The sequence below is a fragment of the Hoplias malabaricus genome, chromosome 12 (genome assembly GCF_029633855.1).
Source record: "Hoplias malabaricus isolate fHopMal1 chromosome 12, fHopMal1.hap1, whole genome shotgun sequence".
Taxonomy (NCBI): domain Eukaryota; kingdom Metazoa; phylum Chordata; class Actinopteri; order Characiformes; family Erythrinidae; genus Hoplias; species Hoplias malabaricus.
In genome coordinates, this window is record NC_089811.1 from 15,427,695 (window position 1) to 15,444,204 (window position 16,510).

The 16,510-nt window shown below is 39.4% G+C and overlaps 1 protein-coding gene across 3 annotated transcripts in view; it reads right to left on the bottom strand.

Moving 5' to 3' along the window:
* Window positions 1–286: 286 nt before the first annotated feature.
* LOC136710590 (GRIP and coiled-coil domain-containing protein 2) overlaps window positions 287–16,510 on the bottom strand; it is a 33,959-nt gene continuing 17,735 nt past the window's right edge. For all 3 annotated transcript variants that reach the window (XM_066686244.1, XM_066686245.1, XM_066686243.1), the window contains 5 exons: window positions 14,706–14,923; window positions 12,744–12,938; window positions 6,040–6,179; window positions 5,253–5,454; window positions 287–2,481 (listed from right to left, as the gene is read on the bottom strand). In XM_066686244.1, coding sequence (XP_066542341.1) covers window positions 2,408–2,481; window positions 5,253–5,454; window positions 6,040–6,179; window positions 12,744–12,938; window positions 14,706–14,923 — 829 coding nt within the window. In that variant the 3' untranslated portion in view covers window positions 287–2,407. The remainder of the gene's footprint in view (window positions 2,482–5,252; window positions 5,455–6,039; window positions 6,180–12,743; window positions 12,939–14,705; window positions 14,924–16,510) is intronic.

Below are 16,510 nucleotides of genomic sequence, written 5' to 3' on the forward strand. Positions count from 1 at the left end.
TTCAGGGGAATTAAAAAAGCACAGATGTTGTTCTTATTGCATTTTATTAAATGGCCCAAATTTTTTGAAAATGGGTTTTGTATTTATTAGCAATGCTAATAGATTTTGATTTATGGGATTTGTATATATTAGCAATGCTAACAGTTACTAAAATATTAAAACTTTTTTTTCTTTTTTCATTATCTTAAGTCTGGATTTGATGTTTTTCAGTAGTGCCTATATAAGCCTTTATCTACTGTTGAAATTTACATTATTTCACATTTCTTGTTGAATTTTTAAATCTCCCTTACAATGAGCTGCTTGATTTCATGTGTGTGAGCAATACCTAGGAACGTGTCTGGACTGGGAATTAAAATTAAATGAATAAAAATTAAAATGTGCTACCTCGAGTTTAATTTTAATTCAAATGTGAGTTGTATATGGATACGGTGTGGGACCATAATTGTCCAACTCAGCTGAGGATACCGGGGCCCCTTATGGGCACTATATAAACGGGCCTCACCATGGTAGCTCATTTTTCACCATTCTCATTTTGGCTCAAGTTTGCACTTGAGCAGTGTCCAAGTTGAAGAAAATTTGAGTTTTGTCAACTTAGTTTAATTAACTCAGAGTATAAAATCCTGGCATTCTCCAGCTATGTTAAAATTAACCAGCAAATGTTATTGCACAGCTGCTGAACCACCTATGAGCAATTCCTCACTGAAACTCAGACACCTCAAATCACTGCGTGTGTGTAAAACATGTATCTTTTATTATATTCATGTGTATGCCAATGTGTGTGTGTGTGAAATTTTGATGATAAGGGTATGTTTTTATATGACCATTAATCTCTTTACATTTTCTTCCATTAGGTAATGACTGGTCTTGCCTTGTTCTGTAGAACAACCATTGTCAAATGTTGGTCAGAAGCAGGGCAAGGCTGTAAAAAAAATGTAAAAGATTTTGAGCTGAACGAAGAGAAAATATACCTGTTCACAGTTCCAAATGCTACTGTCTCTGGCTTTAAATCTGAAAGTTGAAACAGCAAGGTAAGTATCTAAGTGAAGTGTGTGAACAGTGTTTAATAACTCCAAGCAGCACTACTCTGTCTGATCAACTTGTACCAAATGCAACAAATACCAACACACCGCCAAGGTGTCAATGTCATAGCAGTGCTGAGAATGACACACCACCCAATCACCCCTGCTTTGTGGGGGTCCTGATCATTAAACAACATGGTGGAAGGGGGCAAAAGATTTGTAACCTTTTATTTTTAATATGGAAAACAGGTTGAAAAGCAGATGTTAATTATTTGCAAAATTAAGTTATTGTATTTGGTTGTGCCAATCATCATATTGTAAAGGAAGTAGCAGGAGTTTGCAGGTGTATGGAAGCACAGAGTCATACAGGTCTACCAGCAGTGGCAAAAATCCCAGTCTACAGAATTCTTGACAGAATTGATGGCAAGGGGCCACTGGTGTGTTTCACATCTTGTGAATAATGCTTCCAGGCAAAAAGAAAAATGCTTCTAGAAATCAACATGGGTCGCTTACAACCAATTTCTGAAAAACACTCCACATGGAACTGCATACCATGAACATATGGGTCAGAGTGGCATGGAAGAGGCCTTTACTCTAAAAGTTGCCTGGTCACAGCAGGCAAAGAGACAAAAAGTCAAAGTGTTAACGAATGGAAACGTGTTATCAAAAGGTGTTATACTGTGCACTTTTCCAGAAATGGAGGATGTCACTTTCTTTGGCATGGTTTTGTTATTTAAAACGGCATAATACCCAAAAAAGCAAAGACAGACAACAATATGTTGTATGGCATTCATGTTATTAACATAAGAAATAAAGAGAAATACAGAAATTTTTAATTTTTCCTTTTTTTTAAGTACAATAGGCCTTGTCAAACCTCTGAAAACATGGCTGATATAATTTCCATTTACATTGTGTTCACATTGACAGGGTAAATTTACATAGATTAAAAATGTGTTTACAATTTATGCTGAATTCTTGGCTTTTGTGTCATTGCAGTTGTGTTTTTACTTATTTTAATCAAATAATATATTTAATTTTTTCAATATATTTAATTAACTTTCATATTACAAATTGTTATTTTGCACAATACTTTTTAGGGACATATTTGCCACCCAAAATGTGACCCATTAGACAAATATTTTCTTTGTATTTCTAAAAATTGAAATGTTTAATTAATTTCATGCTACATAGGTTACAAAAGAAATAATGGAGTTGTAAGAGATACAAAAACAAAAAATTATTGAAAAATTAAACTGAACTTCTAGAGAATTATTACATCAAATATACAGCCCATAATAATCCATTCAACCTGAACTGATATCTCAAATAATTTTTCAAATAAAACAGTATTCTGCAGAAATCTTACATACAGTGTGTGTGTTTTATTATTATCTGATACCAGACCAACTGTGAAGATAGGATGTCCAACCTGATCCTCTGGAGCCTGCAGCCTCCTCCTCACCTGAGCCAAACAAAACAGTTTTACATTAAAAATTACAGAACAAAGAAATGCCTTGCTTTTGAACTTCTCCAGGTGGGTCATTTCACCAGTACATTGGAGCAGGGGTGTCAAACCATATCCACAAAATCCAGTGTGGATGCAGGTTTTCCTTTCAACCAAGCAGAAACCCCACACTACTGAAAGTCAATATATATTGATTAGATTCATTGATTAAAAACAGGTGGAATGAGATGTTGCTTCTGCTTGGTTGGAAAGAAAACCTGCACTCACACCAGCCCTCAATGGATTTGGTTTGACACCCCTGCGTTAGAGCTTCTATTACAAAAGTAGCTTGTTATGGCCTCTTAGGTTTCCAATCTACACATCCCTAATCCTCAATTTTCACCTTGGATTCCTTCTTCCCTTATGAAAATTGTGTGGTTTTATACAAACCCTATTGCCAGAAATGTTGGGACATTTTGAAAAATGCAATTAAAAACAAGATTATGTGAATTGTAAGTCCTCTTGAAGATTTATCTACCTGCCAAAAGCACGAATAAAAGATTCCCAAAATTTCAATGAACAAATTTAGAGTGTGACTCCTGCAACACACTCAAAAAAAAAAATAAAATAAAATAAAAAAAATAAAAAATAGCATTGGGACAGAGAGGCCCGTTTACCACTGTATTCCATCAGCTTTTCAAGTCATACATGCTATGGTTACTGATTCTCCCCTCATACCATGACAGATTTAAACTTTTGCACCCACTGGGGATAATGGTCTGGATGGTGCCTTTTTATATGAAAAACAGTACACATTTCTACTGTCTTCTGAACCATTTGAGATGAGCATGAGCCAAAGAAAACTCATTTTGCCTTTCCACAGCATTGATGTGTGGCTTTCTACTTGTGTAACAATAAAAGTTCAGAACACTTCTTAAATGTAGCAGTGGGCGGTCAATAGTGCTCCAAATCCCACTGGCGTTATTTTTTTATAAAGGTTTCTTATACCATGCCTTCTGATGGCTTAATGGCATTTCAGCATTGTTGCCCAAAACAGCATTCTCTGAATTACCTCAATCTTTTAACAGTATCATGTTCAGTAGATTATGAATACTGTTCAAATCTTGCAAAAAATGTTTTTGAATTGTTTGACATTTCTCTAACAGAGTAATGAACCACAGCCCATCTTTGCTTGCAGCGTGAGCTGTTGGTGGAAGTTCATATTAAAACCAGTCATGATACACTTGTCTCTTACCAATTTACTTGCATATTTCTGAATGTTTTAAGATTCAAATATTTCACACTTGAATATTTCATAAAAATGGGCTGCACAGTGGTGCAGCAGGTGGTACCGCACTCACACAGCTCCAGAGACCTGGAGGCTGTGGGTTCAAGTTCTGCTCTGGGCGACTGTCTGTGAGGAGTTTGGTTCGCTCTCCCTGTGTCTGCATGGGTTTCCCTTGGGTGATCCTGTTTCCTCCCATGGTCCAAAAAACGTACCAGATGATAGAGCAAACCAGCCCCATATCATGGTAGGCAAGTTTTTGAACTTTGAAAGCTTTCTTTTTTGAACACAGCTGGTGTGACCCCAATTTTGTCTCATCTGCCTAAAGAACATTCTCGCAGAATTAGAGATGACCCAATTAAGTCTTTTTGCCCTTGTCCCGATCTGAGTAATTTAATATTGAGTGTCTTCCAATACTGAGTCTTGATCCAATTCTTACACTTTCCTAGAGGGGGGGGGGGAGGGCAAAAAAAAAAAAAAAAAAAACCACAGGCACAGTGCACACTTTAAGCACATTAATGTTAATAAAATCATTCATTCATTATCTGTAACCGCTTATCCAAATCAGGGTCGCGGGGGGTCCAGAGCCTACCTGGAATCATTGGGCGCAAGGTGGGAGTACACCCTGGAGGGGGCGCCAGTCCTTTACAGGGCAACACAGACACACACACACACACATTCACTCACACTTTTGAGTCGCCAATCCACATACCAACGTGTGTTTTTGGACTGTGGGAGGAAACCGGAGCACTCGGAGGAAACCCATGCGGACACGGGGAGAACACACTAACTCCTTACAGACAGTCACCCGGAGCGGGAATCGAACCCACAACCTCCAGGTCCCTGGAGCTGTGCGACTGCGACACTACCTACTACGCCACCGTGCCGCCCACTTTAAGCACATTAATGTTAATAAAATCAATACAACGTATATGTTTGACATCTAAATATCTCTGCATTGCATTAAGGAAGAAATGCCTTCGTCCAAGCTGATGCTTAATATTTTTCATTTTTACAAAACTAACCAAGTAAACATAATTGGCTGCATAAATTCCAGTAAGTGCAGCATTGCAGTAGTAAAACTAGAACACCCTTAATGCATAATATAATCACAATACCAAGATTGTACCAAGTACAAGATTTTTTAGCTGCATCCTGCGAACTGCACAATGTTTTAGGAGGCACACGGTTATTGTAAACAAAGCCTTGAACTTATGTTTGAGCTCTGTAAATAAGTTTAAAATATAACTTAAACGGCCTTGAAACTTTGATAGTGGATCAGGACATCCCTATCCAGTAGCACTGTGACATCCTCAAATAACTATCTCCCTCGCTTTCTCTGGTCTATGTTCAGTGTGCATCAAAATGAGACCAAACAGCAGAGTGATTGTTTAAATGAACTTTATGGGTACCAACAAATGTCCATGTCTGTACTTATGAGCATTTACAAAAATGTTTTTTCTTGTCAGGAGAATTAAATAAAGGAATTAATGAATTAATGTACCTTGTGCAATTGCTGCTAGCTTGCTCTTCTCCTCTGGACTGAGTTGCAGCATGGTGTTTATGACTGGCAGTAGAGCCTGCTTCTCACTCCCTGAGCGGAGGAAGATGAACTGCAACAGCACATTTTTTAAATATTCCAGGTTAGCCAGTGATTTCTCCCGCTCTTGATTTCGCTCTAGACGACGCAGCTCACTCTTCAAAAGCTACCAAAAAAAAAAGCATTCAGTTAAAGTTCTGGTCATGAAATTCAGTAAGAGAATAAGTGTTGAAACTTGTGCACTTCAGTGTTTTTACATTCTTTTATCTTGTACCACTTCCTATTTAAATAAAGTAACATTTCATTGAATTGTACCTATAAGCCAACTTGCACATGCTAATTTAAATCCATAACATTAATACAACATAATACAAAATGGCACTCCGGAAAATGTAAAAAATAAATAAATAAAACTCCAATTGTTTAGGGAATGAGGTGACCAGCAGATGCAGTTCTGAAAGTGACTTCGCTGCTTCGCTATTGAACTCTGTGGACGCTGTTTAAATCATTGTCAAGTTGTGAGAATGATTGAGAGGAAAGCCGCGTCTTTACCAGTGATAAGAAGCTGATTCTGAACAAAAGTTGAGCGCGTTGTAGTGCATATTTATTCAATGACATGTACACACAACAGTATATAATTGATCACTTATTTTTTGACATTTTTGGGGAAGCTGAGCTTCCCTTGCAGTCTTAGTCTTTTCAGCCTCTGCATCACATATATGATGTTATTTATGGGTGTGTGGGTACTCACATTATTCTGTTCCAGGAGGATAGCATTTGTGGCTTCACTCTCATGCAACAAGCTGTTCATGTGCTCCATGCTGCGACTGACTGTACCGAGTTTCTTAGTCAGCTCCTCCTTAGTAGGTTCAACCTGCCACACAAAGGGCTCTTCTCACACACAAACACATGTAGTGTGTGTTACTTAAAATCATCATCATCATCATCATTTCCATTTATTTGTAGGGTCAATGTGGCAACATGGTGAACAAAGAATCCCCAGAAGCTCTGTCCTGCACAGCTTCCACCAGCTCCTCCAGGGTAGCAGTTCCAAGTTCCCTTTTCACCACAGATGTATGTGGTGAAATGGAGTGACTCCATTACTGGGGATGCTGCACCTAACCCTCAGTCAATCTCACAATTCCTCTTCCCATTCCTTTTGAACAAGACCCTGTATTATATCTGGAAGTAGTCTTTGCTACAAGGCCGAACGGAAGAGCCAGAGACTGAGTTTGTCAATTACGAATCACTCCAATCTCCAGAATTATTCTCACCTTAAGTGCATAATTTTTATCATACTTAACACACACACACATACACACAAAAATAATTTACATAGAACTATCTAAATAAATGATCTCAATTGTTTTACGTCTTAACTTTTACACTAACATTACCGCAGTCAAAAAAATAAGTCCTTCAGCTGCTAAGCTGTTTCTAGATATATTGCACATAGATAGACCATTAAGACAGGTCCTTCACCTTTGGGGACTCCCTAATGACTATATTCACCACAACTTATAGCTTTTAGCCCTGCCCCCCAATTAGCCTGGGCCAAAACATTCTCACCACACCTCTTCGAATTAATCAAGGACCCTTTGGAATCTATAAAAAGGGAAATTGGATGGACCATGTTTCATTTAGAAACCCCACCTGAGAGACAAGACTTAACAACTACAGGGGTTGGACAATGAAACTGAAACAGCTGTCATTTTAGTGTGGGAGGATTCACGGCAAAATTGGACCAGCCTGGTGGCCAATCTTCATTAATTGCACATTGCACCAGTAAGAGCAGAGTGTGAAGGTTCAATTAGCAGGGTAAGAGTACAGTTTTGCTCAAAATATTGCAATGCACACAACATTATGGGTGACATACCAGAGTTCAAAAAAGGACAAATTGTTGGTGCATGTCTTGCTGGCGCATTTGTGACCAAGAAAGCAAGTCTTTGTGATGTAAGAGGAGCCACGGTATCCAGGGTAATGCATACCACCAAGAAGGACGAAACACATCCAACAGGATTAACTGTGGACACAAGAGGAAGCTGTCTGAAAGGGATGTTCGGGTGCTAATCCGGATTGTATCCAAAAAACATAAAACCACGGCTGCCCAAATCACAGCAGAATTAAACGTGCACCTCAACTCTCCTGTTTCCACCAGAACTGTTCGTCGGGAGCTCCACAGGTTCAATATACACGGCCGGGCTGCTATAGCCTAATCTTTGGTCACTCATGCCAATGCCAAACGTCGGTTTTAATGGTGCAAGGAGCACAAATCTTGGGCTGTGGACAATGTGAAACATGTATTGTTCTCTGATAAGTCCACCTTTACTGTTTTCCCCACATCCGGGAGAGTTACGGTGTGGAGAAGCCCCAAAGAAGTGTACTACCCAGACTGTTGCATGCCCAGAGTAAAGCATGGGGGTGGATCAGTGATGGTTTGGGCTGCCATATCATGGCATTCCCTTGGCCAAACACTTGTGCTAGATGGGCTGCCTAGGACTTCCGAACTATTCTGGAGGACCATGTGCATCAAATGGTTCAAACATTATATCCTGAAGGTGGTGCCATGCATCAGGATGACAATGCACCAAAACACACAGCAAGACTGGTGAAAGATTGGTTTGATGAACATGAAAGTGAAGTTGAACATTTCCCATGGCCTGCACAGTCACCAGATCTAAATATTATCGAACTACTTTGGGGTGTTTTGGAGGAGTGAGTCAGTTTTCCTCCACCAGCATCACGTAGTGACCTGGCCACTATCCTGCAAGAAGAATGGCTTAAAATCCCTCTGACCACTGTGCAGGACTTGTATATGTCATTCCCAAGACGAATTGACGCTGTATTGGCCACAAAAAAGGCCCTGCACCATACTAATACATTTTTGTGGTCTAAAACCAGGTGTTTCAGTTTCATTGCCCAACCCTTGTAAGTATATTAACTATTTTCACATTTAAGATGCTAATAGAAAATTACAGACTTAGTGATGAGGCAGGCCTTAACCACACACCCTGAGATCTATGAATGCCTTACTAGGCCTCCATACAAAGGAAGCCCAAAGACAGTGAATTTATATTTACAGCGTTTAGTAGACGATACTATCCAGAGCGACTAACAAAACTGCCTAGTGCCTTGCCAGCCTCTCCATTAATAACAGAAATAGTAGTGGAGTCCAGGCACAGAAAAAGCTCGCACCATGGTATAATGATAAGACCCGTACTTTAAAACAAACATTACGAAAACTAGAGCGGAAATGGCGATCAACCAAGCTTGAAGTGTTCCATTCTGCCTGGAAGGACAGCCTTATAGAGTATAGAAATGCCCTCACTAAAGCTCGCTCAGCATATCTGGCCTCGCTGATCTCCCATAATAAAAATAATCCGAGAGCACTGTTTAGTGTGTTTTCTAGAATTACAAAAAATCAAGCAGGTTCTGAACAACTAATTCCAGCAACTCTCACCAGTAAAGATTTTATGGACTTTTTTAATAATAAAATTGAGAATATAAGACAACAAACTCTAGCCACAGGATCAAATCCATCCTGGCTGCCACCTGATGTGAATGAAATAAAACATAATATAACTGTAAAAGAAAGACTTGAAACCTTTTACCCACTCCCACAATTAGAACTAGAGAAGATTATCACCTCCGCAAACTGTACAACTTGCACACTTGATGCAATTCCCACAAAGTTGCTCAAAGAAGTACTACCAGCTATTATTGATCCTCTTTTAACTATAGTAAACTCATCGCTTAGTCTGGGCCATGTACCCAAAGCTTTTAAACTAGCAGTTATTAAACCTATGATCAAGAAACCAAATCTTGATGCTAGTACACTGTCTAATTACAGGCCTATTTCTAATTTGCCATTTCTGTCTAAGATCTTAGAAAAAGCTGTGGCCCAACAACTTAGTTCATATCTACATAAGAATCATATATATGAAAAATTCCAATCTGGATTCAGGCAACATCATAGTACAGAGACAGCTCTAGTCAAGATAACAAATGATCTTCTTCTTGCCTCTGATCAAGGCCACGTATCCCTGTTGGTGCTTCTTGACCTAAGCGCAGCCTTCGATACAATAGACCACAATATTCTCATAGAAAGGTTAGAAAACATCGTTGGAATCACAGGGACAGCCCTATTATGGTTCAAATCTTACTTAACGGAACGTTATCAATTCGTAAAAGTAAACAATCTAAATTCAAATTATTCTAAAGTAAGATTTGGAATTCCACAAGGCTCTATTTTAGGACCATTATTATTTACATTATACATGTTACCGCTAGGCACAGTTATAAGAAACCATGACATTAACTTTCACTGTTACGCAGACGACACACAATTGTATATTTCAGCCAAGCCCGATGACAAACACCGATTAAAGAAAATAGAGGACTGTGTAAAAGACGTGAAAGGCTGGATGTTGCGTAACTTCCTCCTTCTAAACAGCAACAAAACAGAGGTCCTGCTTTTGGGTCCAAAAGTGACAAGAAATAAATTATCAGACTTAATTTTAAATCTAGCTAACTTTCCAGTTAAACCTGGTTCAGCAGCAAAAAATCTTGGTGTCATAATTGACCCGGATTTATCATTTGATCAACACATAGGTAGTATCACTAGGACAGCTTTTTTACATCTTCGCAATATTGCTAAGATTAGAAATGCCTTATCCCTCCAGGACGCAGAAACATTAGTACATGCCTTTATTACTTCAAGGCTTGACTACTGTAACGCACTACTGTCAGGATGCACCAGCAGCAATTTAAGAAAACTTCAACTAGTTCAAAATGCTGCAGCTAGGGTCCTCACTAAAACTAGAAAATTTGAACATATCAGTCCAGTTTTATCATCACTTCATTGGCTGCCTGTTAAATTCCGCATTGACTACAAAATTTTGTTATTAACATATAAAGCTCTACATGGGCTTGCTCCTGAATATTTTCAAGATACAATTTCCTATTATGAGCCTCCACGTTTACTCAGATCACAGAATACTGGATTTTTAAATGTTCCCAGAATTCAGAAGGCCTCAGCTGGGGGAAGAGCCTTTTCTTATAAAGCCCCCCAACTCTGGAATGATCTTCCAGAAAATGTTCGGGACTCAGACACAGTCACAATCTTCAAATGTAGGCTAAAAACTCATTTGTTTAGTTTATCATTTGGTAGCTAATGCTCCCCCATAGATAAAGGCGGCAGATCCGGGGGGTCCATGGACACAGGGAATTATAGTAAACTGAGACGCTGGTGCTGTCGTCCCGCCGCTTCTCGCGATCACTCAGGTTTGTTGACGGTGGAGCGGAGGGATGCCAGTGTTTCAGGATGCTCCCGTGTCTGTGTGTCCTCCTGGTTCTCTCCTTTTAGTTAATGCTGTCATAGTCAGATCTGCCGGAGTCATTAGCCACACTCTGGAAATTTTCATATTTTCTACTTTACAAACACAAAACAGTTCAAAACTAATTCCATCCCTTTACATCTTTCCGAGTAAACGACTGCCCACCTGTCTGTCTGGACACTGATGGATGACTGTCGAGATCCTCCTCCACGCTTCAGACCAGCTGCCCACGCTCCAGCAACCACCAAGTGCCTTGAAGCTGTCCCTACACTGAAGTTCTCATGGACTACTAACTATCATCACCAGTAGATTGACCAGAGGAGGATGGGTCACCCCTTGTGAGCCTTGGTTCCTCCCAAGGTTGCTTCCTCAGCTGGGGGAGTTTTTCCTTGCCACTGTCGCCCCTGGCTTGCTCACTTGAGGGTTTTACATTTGTTTTTACATTTCATGTCAAATCTTTGTCTTACTAGAATTCTGTGAAGCTGCTTTGTGACAACATCAGTTGTGAAAAGCGCTATATAAATAAATTTGATTTGATTTGATTTGATCTGATGGAATCCAATGCCCACTGAATAAGCCTGACTTACTTTGGACAATGCGAACACAACACAACTTAGAGACTACAAAGATCAAATGGCTTGCTTTAACGATCTTGGCATTTCATACTGCTGGAGCACCTGCAACATAATACCTTAGGAAACATTGTCATATATCTTCTCCAGATCCACAAAATGCATGTAGGGAAGCAAACAAATAAATAAATAAATAAAAAAAAAAAAAATAAAAAAAGGGAACCACCACCATGCTTTGCCAGTCCAAAGGCACTGTTCTCAATGTCCATGTAATATTATAGAGGCGTGTCGGCCAAGCCAGCCCCACTAATATAAAAAGCTTTCTATTATGGGCAAAACACATCAACTCCAGGGATCTTGCCACAACTGAGCTTTCTAACTACATCAGTGACTTCGACCAAAGGAATGACACCCTTCCTGGATCAGGAACTTGTCATGGCAGAAGGGTGTGTGTGGTCTAATGACTCTCGGGGCAATGTCGATGCGAGCTGTGATACCCCATGGCAAATAGGTCTGGAGTGAAGATCCAGACAAACACACTTCAAGAACCATCCTTATGAAGGTCACAAAAAGAATAATGTGGACTGTGACCCATTCCTGAAGCCAAGTCTGGGGGTAGTGTTTGATGACGAGCGCTTGGTGGCTGGGCAGTCAGCATAGCCAGGCCTAGCTCAGCCTAAAAAGGACCCACCACCCCCAAATCCAGATTAAGGGTGGCAAAAGGCGAGGGCAGGGGTGGTACTGACCATACTAACAGAAATTAGTAAATGTAATGAGTTTTACAAATGAGCTGAGGGGGAAAAAATGCAGCACTATATGGCGTCAGGGTTTTCTCCTTCCATATACTTAGTTAGTTTGTGATTAACCCATAGAGCCATGTTCATGGCAAGAAAGTTAACAATACAGTTTTATTTTAGACATGTTGAGGCTCCCCTTCCATATAAGACATAACTAATTTAACAACAATTCTTTCACCCATGTAACTGTACATAATTTTAACCATTACTTGTATTTTTCATATCAATAAAAAAAATATTAAGAAAACCACTGCCTACAATATCATGGGTTATTAAAAGGTAGTTATCACTTCAGTTATGTGGCCTGTAAGTGCTAATGCACACATAAAACAAGAAAGGTGAACAGAGAAACATTTGCACACAAAAAGAGAAATGTGCACATAAAAAATGCACACACACAAAAATTATATGCATACTTAGAAATAAACATAAAAATTTGGAAAAGTTGTTTTGACTTCCAAAGACTTAATTTTTGTACTTCAGTGTGGCTGGGAGTCACTTTGGCATTTGATTTGAAAAGCTTGATGTACACTTTTAATACCCAGTGTTTATGCAAATTAATCCTGACACAAACTTGGTTAAAATTTAGGAATCAATTCTGTTGACAAGCAGCAGTCGAGTGATATCTTAAGATACCTAAATCTGCATATATATATATATATATATATATATATATATATATATATATATATATATTTTTTTTTTTAGTACAAATAAACAATAAATAAATAAGGCAGATTGTAACAATACCTTGTTTGGGGTCAGGGAATGTGAGGAGCTGCTCTAGAGAGGGTGGTGGGATACCTGCTGTGGAAACAGACTCTGTTTCTGTTGTCTCCATTCCCTCCCCCTCCTCTCGAGCCATGCTCTGCAAGTCAAATAGAGGAAGCTCAGTAAACTTCCTGTCCATCTGAGGCTTCCTACTCTGCTGCACAGGAGCTAATCCTGGAACAAAGAATAAAGATGATCTGTAAGTACTCCTCCAGGAAATCTGTGGCATGAACACATTAAAACACCTATTGTTTACATTAATGATTTACTCCTTTTAACCAAGTGTATCAAAAATATTTCATTTGTTAGTAGATCATCATCATCTTTTCCGCTTTTCCATTTCAGGGTCGTGGTTTGTTAGTAGATGACAAGACATTTTATTATGAATTCACAAGACCCTGTATCCAGTTCAGGGTCAAAGTGGTTTCTGAGCATACCTGAAATCACAGGGCACAAAGGGAACACACTAACCCTTTGCCAGGAGACAGATAGACAGACGGACACACACACACAAATAACCATTCCACCTACCAACATGTGTTTTGGACAATGGGAGGAAACTGGAGCTCCTGGAGCAAAACACAGGAGGACATGGGGAGAACACACCAAACTCCTCACACAGTCAGCCAGAGTGGGGTTCGAACCCACAACCCCTGGTCCCTGGAGCTGTGCGACAGTGACACTACCTGTTGCTGCCCCCAAGGGATTCAGAGCAGTACATTTACCAGGATATCACACTCCCTCCACATCTTGCGCCCACTGTGTATCGTGCTTAATCATTCCTTAAGAAAAACAGAACATGTGCCCAGCTCCCCACAAGCTTTTCTGTTTAGTAAATGTTGATTCAGTCATCTGGCCTTAATGTACTGGCATCAGTCACAGTAGCTTATGGTACATGTCCATTCCTACTTATTTCACTTAATTTTGCTGCAATCAGATATCTCTGTTTGCATTGTCTGTGACATTTATAGCTCTGACATACCCTAACTACTCTGGCGCAACTGGGTGGATGCAGTGCAGTGGCCACATTAATGTGCATGAAGTTGAACTCTGCTGAAATTTTTCACCACATTTCATCTCTCTCCTCATCTCTCTTTCACTTTTTCATTTCTCTCTTCCCCTCAACACAACTGAAATAAATACGATGCAGCACAGCAAAGTGGCAAATGGACATGCACAGTTAAGCCTTTATGTCTTTGCATTTTCCTTACTTTTTATTGTCTAATGTATATTAGACTTTTATTTAGTTATGCTTACTTGAATAGGGCCTTTCTAGATACCCAAGGATGCTTTACAATCACTGCACAGACCACTATGCCACTCAACATTCAATCACACACGAACTGGTGAGAATGCGCACAGCATACTTTTAACCAGGAACCACTGCCCTAGGCGGTTCAGCCAGGATAGAGTGATGATTCATACACACATACAATTTCACATACACGTTCATTCACACACCAGTGTCACCCAACATCCATGTTTTTGGACTGTGGTAGGACACCTCGGAGGTAAGACCTCGGAGGAAACCTACGCCAACTTGGGTGGAACATAGAAAATCCATCCAAATGGGACTACAACCCAAGATCTGGGAGGCAAACGTGCTAACCAACAAGCCAAAGGTGCATGGTTGTTATGAGTTTATTTTTGTATGGAAATAAGGTTTTGGCTTGTTTGTGTGAATCCACATTAAATAAATTATTCTGCTGTACCTTCCTTTGGATGCCCTTGATTAAATAACATTATACTGAAAAGTAATTACATACTTTGCTCAGTGTGAAGTATATGAACTTGAATAAAAAACTTAAATAAAATATATTAAAAAAAAAAAAAAAAAAAAAAAAAAAAAAACACACACAACATGTTTTGACATGGGTTATCTCAGAACTGTTATAGAGTAAAGCTACTAAAATATAAAAGTTGTCAATGATTGAGACTTACCAGTGTTGGCAGGCTCTTTCTGAAGCTGAAAAATTTGGGCCTCTAATCCACTGATCTGCTGCTGCAGTGTCTCTACTGTGCTGCGGTTTTCAACTTGTAGGTGGTGCACCTGCTCCCTAAAGCTGCTTCGCAAGGCTTCCGCTTGTGCTGTTAGTTGAGATACTGATTGGCTGTGCTCAGATCTAAGTGCTGCATTCTCAGAATGTAGCGACAATACCCTGAAATATGAGCAAGCAAAATAAAATGTTGAAAAGGAATTGTTAACAAAAAGATGAACACCCAATTACATTAAATATCTTATGCTAATGGTATGCCCACTATTACCCCAAATATAAAGGTAAACACATATAGGACAATGCAAATAAAAATAGGAAGCAGTGATTGTCACATCTGATTTTGGCGTGTATTTAATTAAAACCTAATTAAGCCACTCCCTTGTTTATAGACACACGGCGGGTTTACAACTGTAGTCTGGATATTTCTGATTGACTATTCTGAATCCAGCAGTAACATAGGTGTTTTAAAAAAAACCTCCATCAGAACAGCTGTTTCTAATTTACTTACTAGTATTAGTGCAAAAGGGGAGGGGGGGGGGAACAAAACAAAACAACAACAAAAAAAAAAACAACAAAAAAACACAATGACCGTGTCTCTACACTGCTTAGAATGATGACACAGAATAAAATATCTGCTTAGAATGAAACACGTTGGTAAGTAGATTGGCGACTCAAAAATGTCCGTAGGTGTGACTGTGTGAGAAGGACTGGCGCCCCCTCCAGGGTGTATTCCCGCCTTGCGTCCAATGATTCCAGGTATGCTCTGGACTCACTGCGACCCTGAACTGGATAAGCGCTTACAGATAATGAATGAATTGTGACTTCTTTTGTCTTTCCCATGTTAAAGAAAGATTAAAGAATTCTGAGCACTGTCTCACCTCATGCATAAAGCCCAGTGAAAATAAGAAGAGAGTAATTTTATTTTTAGGTATTTCTAGCCAATAACTCTGGGACAGAGTTTTTGTTAAATATAATTATATCCTGATGAGGATTACTTTTCTTTTCAGAATAAAGTGTTTCCTCATTTTTTCAGTGTAACATTAAACTAATTTAAACAAATATGTGTTTTGTATAACCCTGTTAACTCATAAAAGGGACAATAAATATAGAAACAGATCATTTTAATTGTATGGCTAGGAGATGTGTGTGCAATCTCTAAAATCTATGCAGGTCACACATTTGTTGCATGTAATGACAGAAGCAGGATGGCACGGTGGCACAGTAGGTAGTGTCGGAGTCACACAGCTCCTGGGACCTGGAGGTTGTGGGTTCAAGCCCTGCTACAGGTGACTGTCTGTGAGGACGTGAGTTTTGTGTGTTCTCCTCGTGTACATGTTGGTAGGTGGATTGGCGACTCAAAAAATTGTCCGTAGATGTGAATGTGTGTGTGTGTTTGTGTGTGTGTGTGTGTGTGTGTGTGTGTGTGTGTGTGTGTGTGTGTGTGTGTTGCCCTGTGAAGGACTGGAGCCCCCTCCAGGGTGTATTCCTGCCTTGCGCCCAATGATTCCAGGTAGGCTCTGGACCCACTGTGACCCTGAACTGGATAAGTGTTACAGATAATGAATGAATTGAAAAAAAAAAGAATGACAGAAGCATCCAGGAAAGGTCTTGCTACTTATGAATCAAGATTGATTGGAGGCTCCTCACTTTGCCAAATTGCATAGGTGAATATTTTTTAACAATGTCTCAATGAATGATAGCAAAAGTTTTATGTATTTAATCCTTTACCGTTTATAATATTGTAAAATA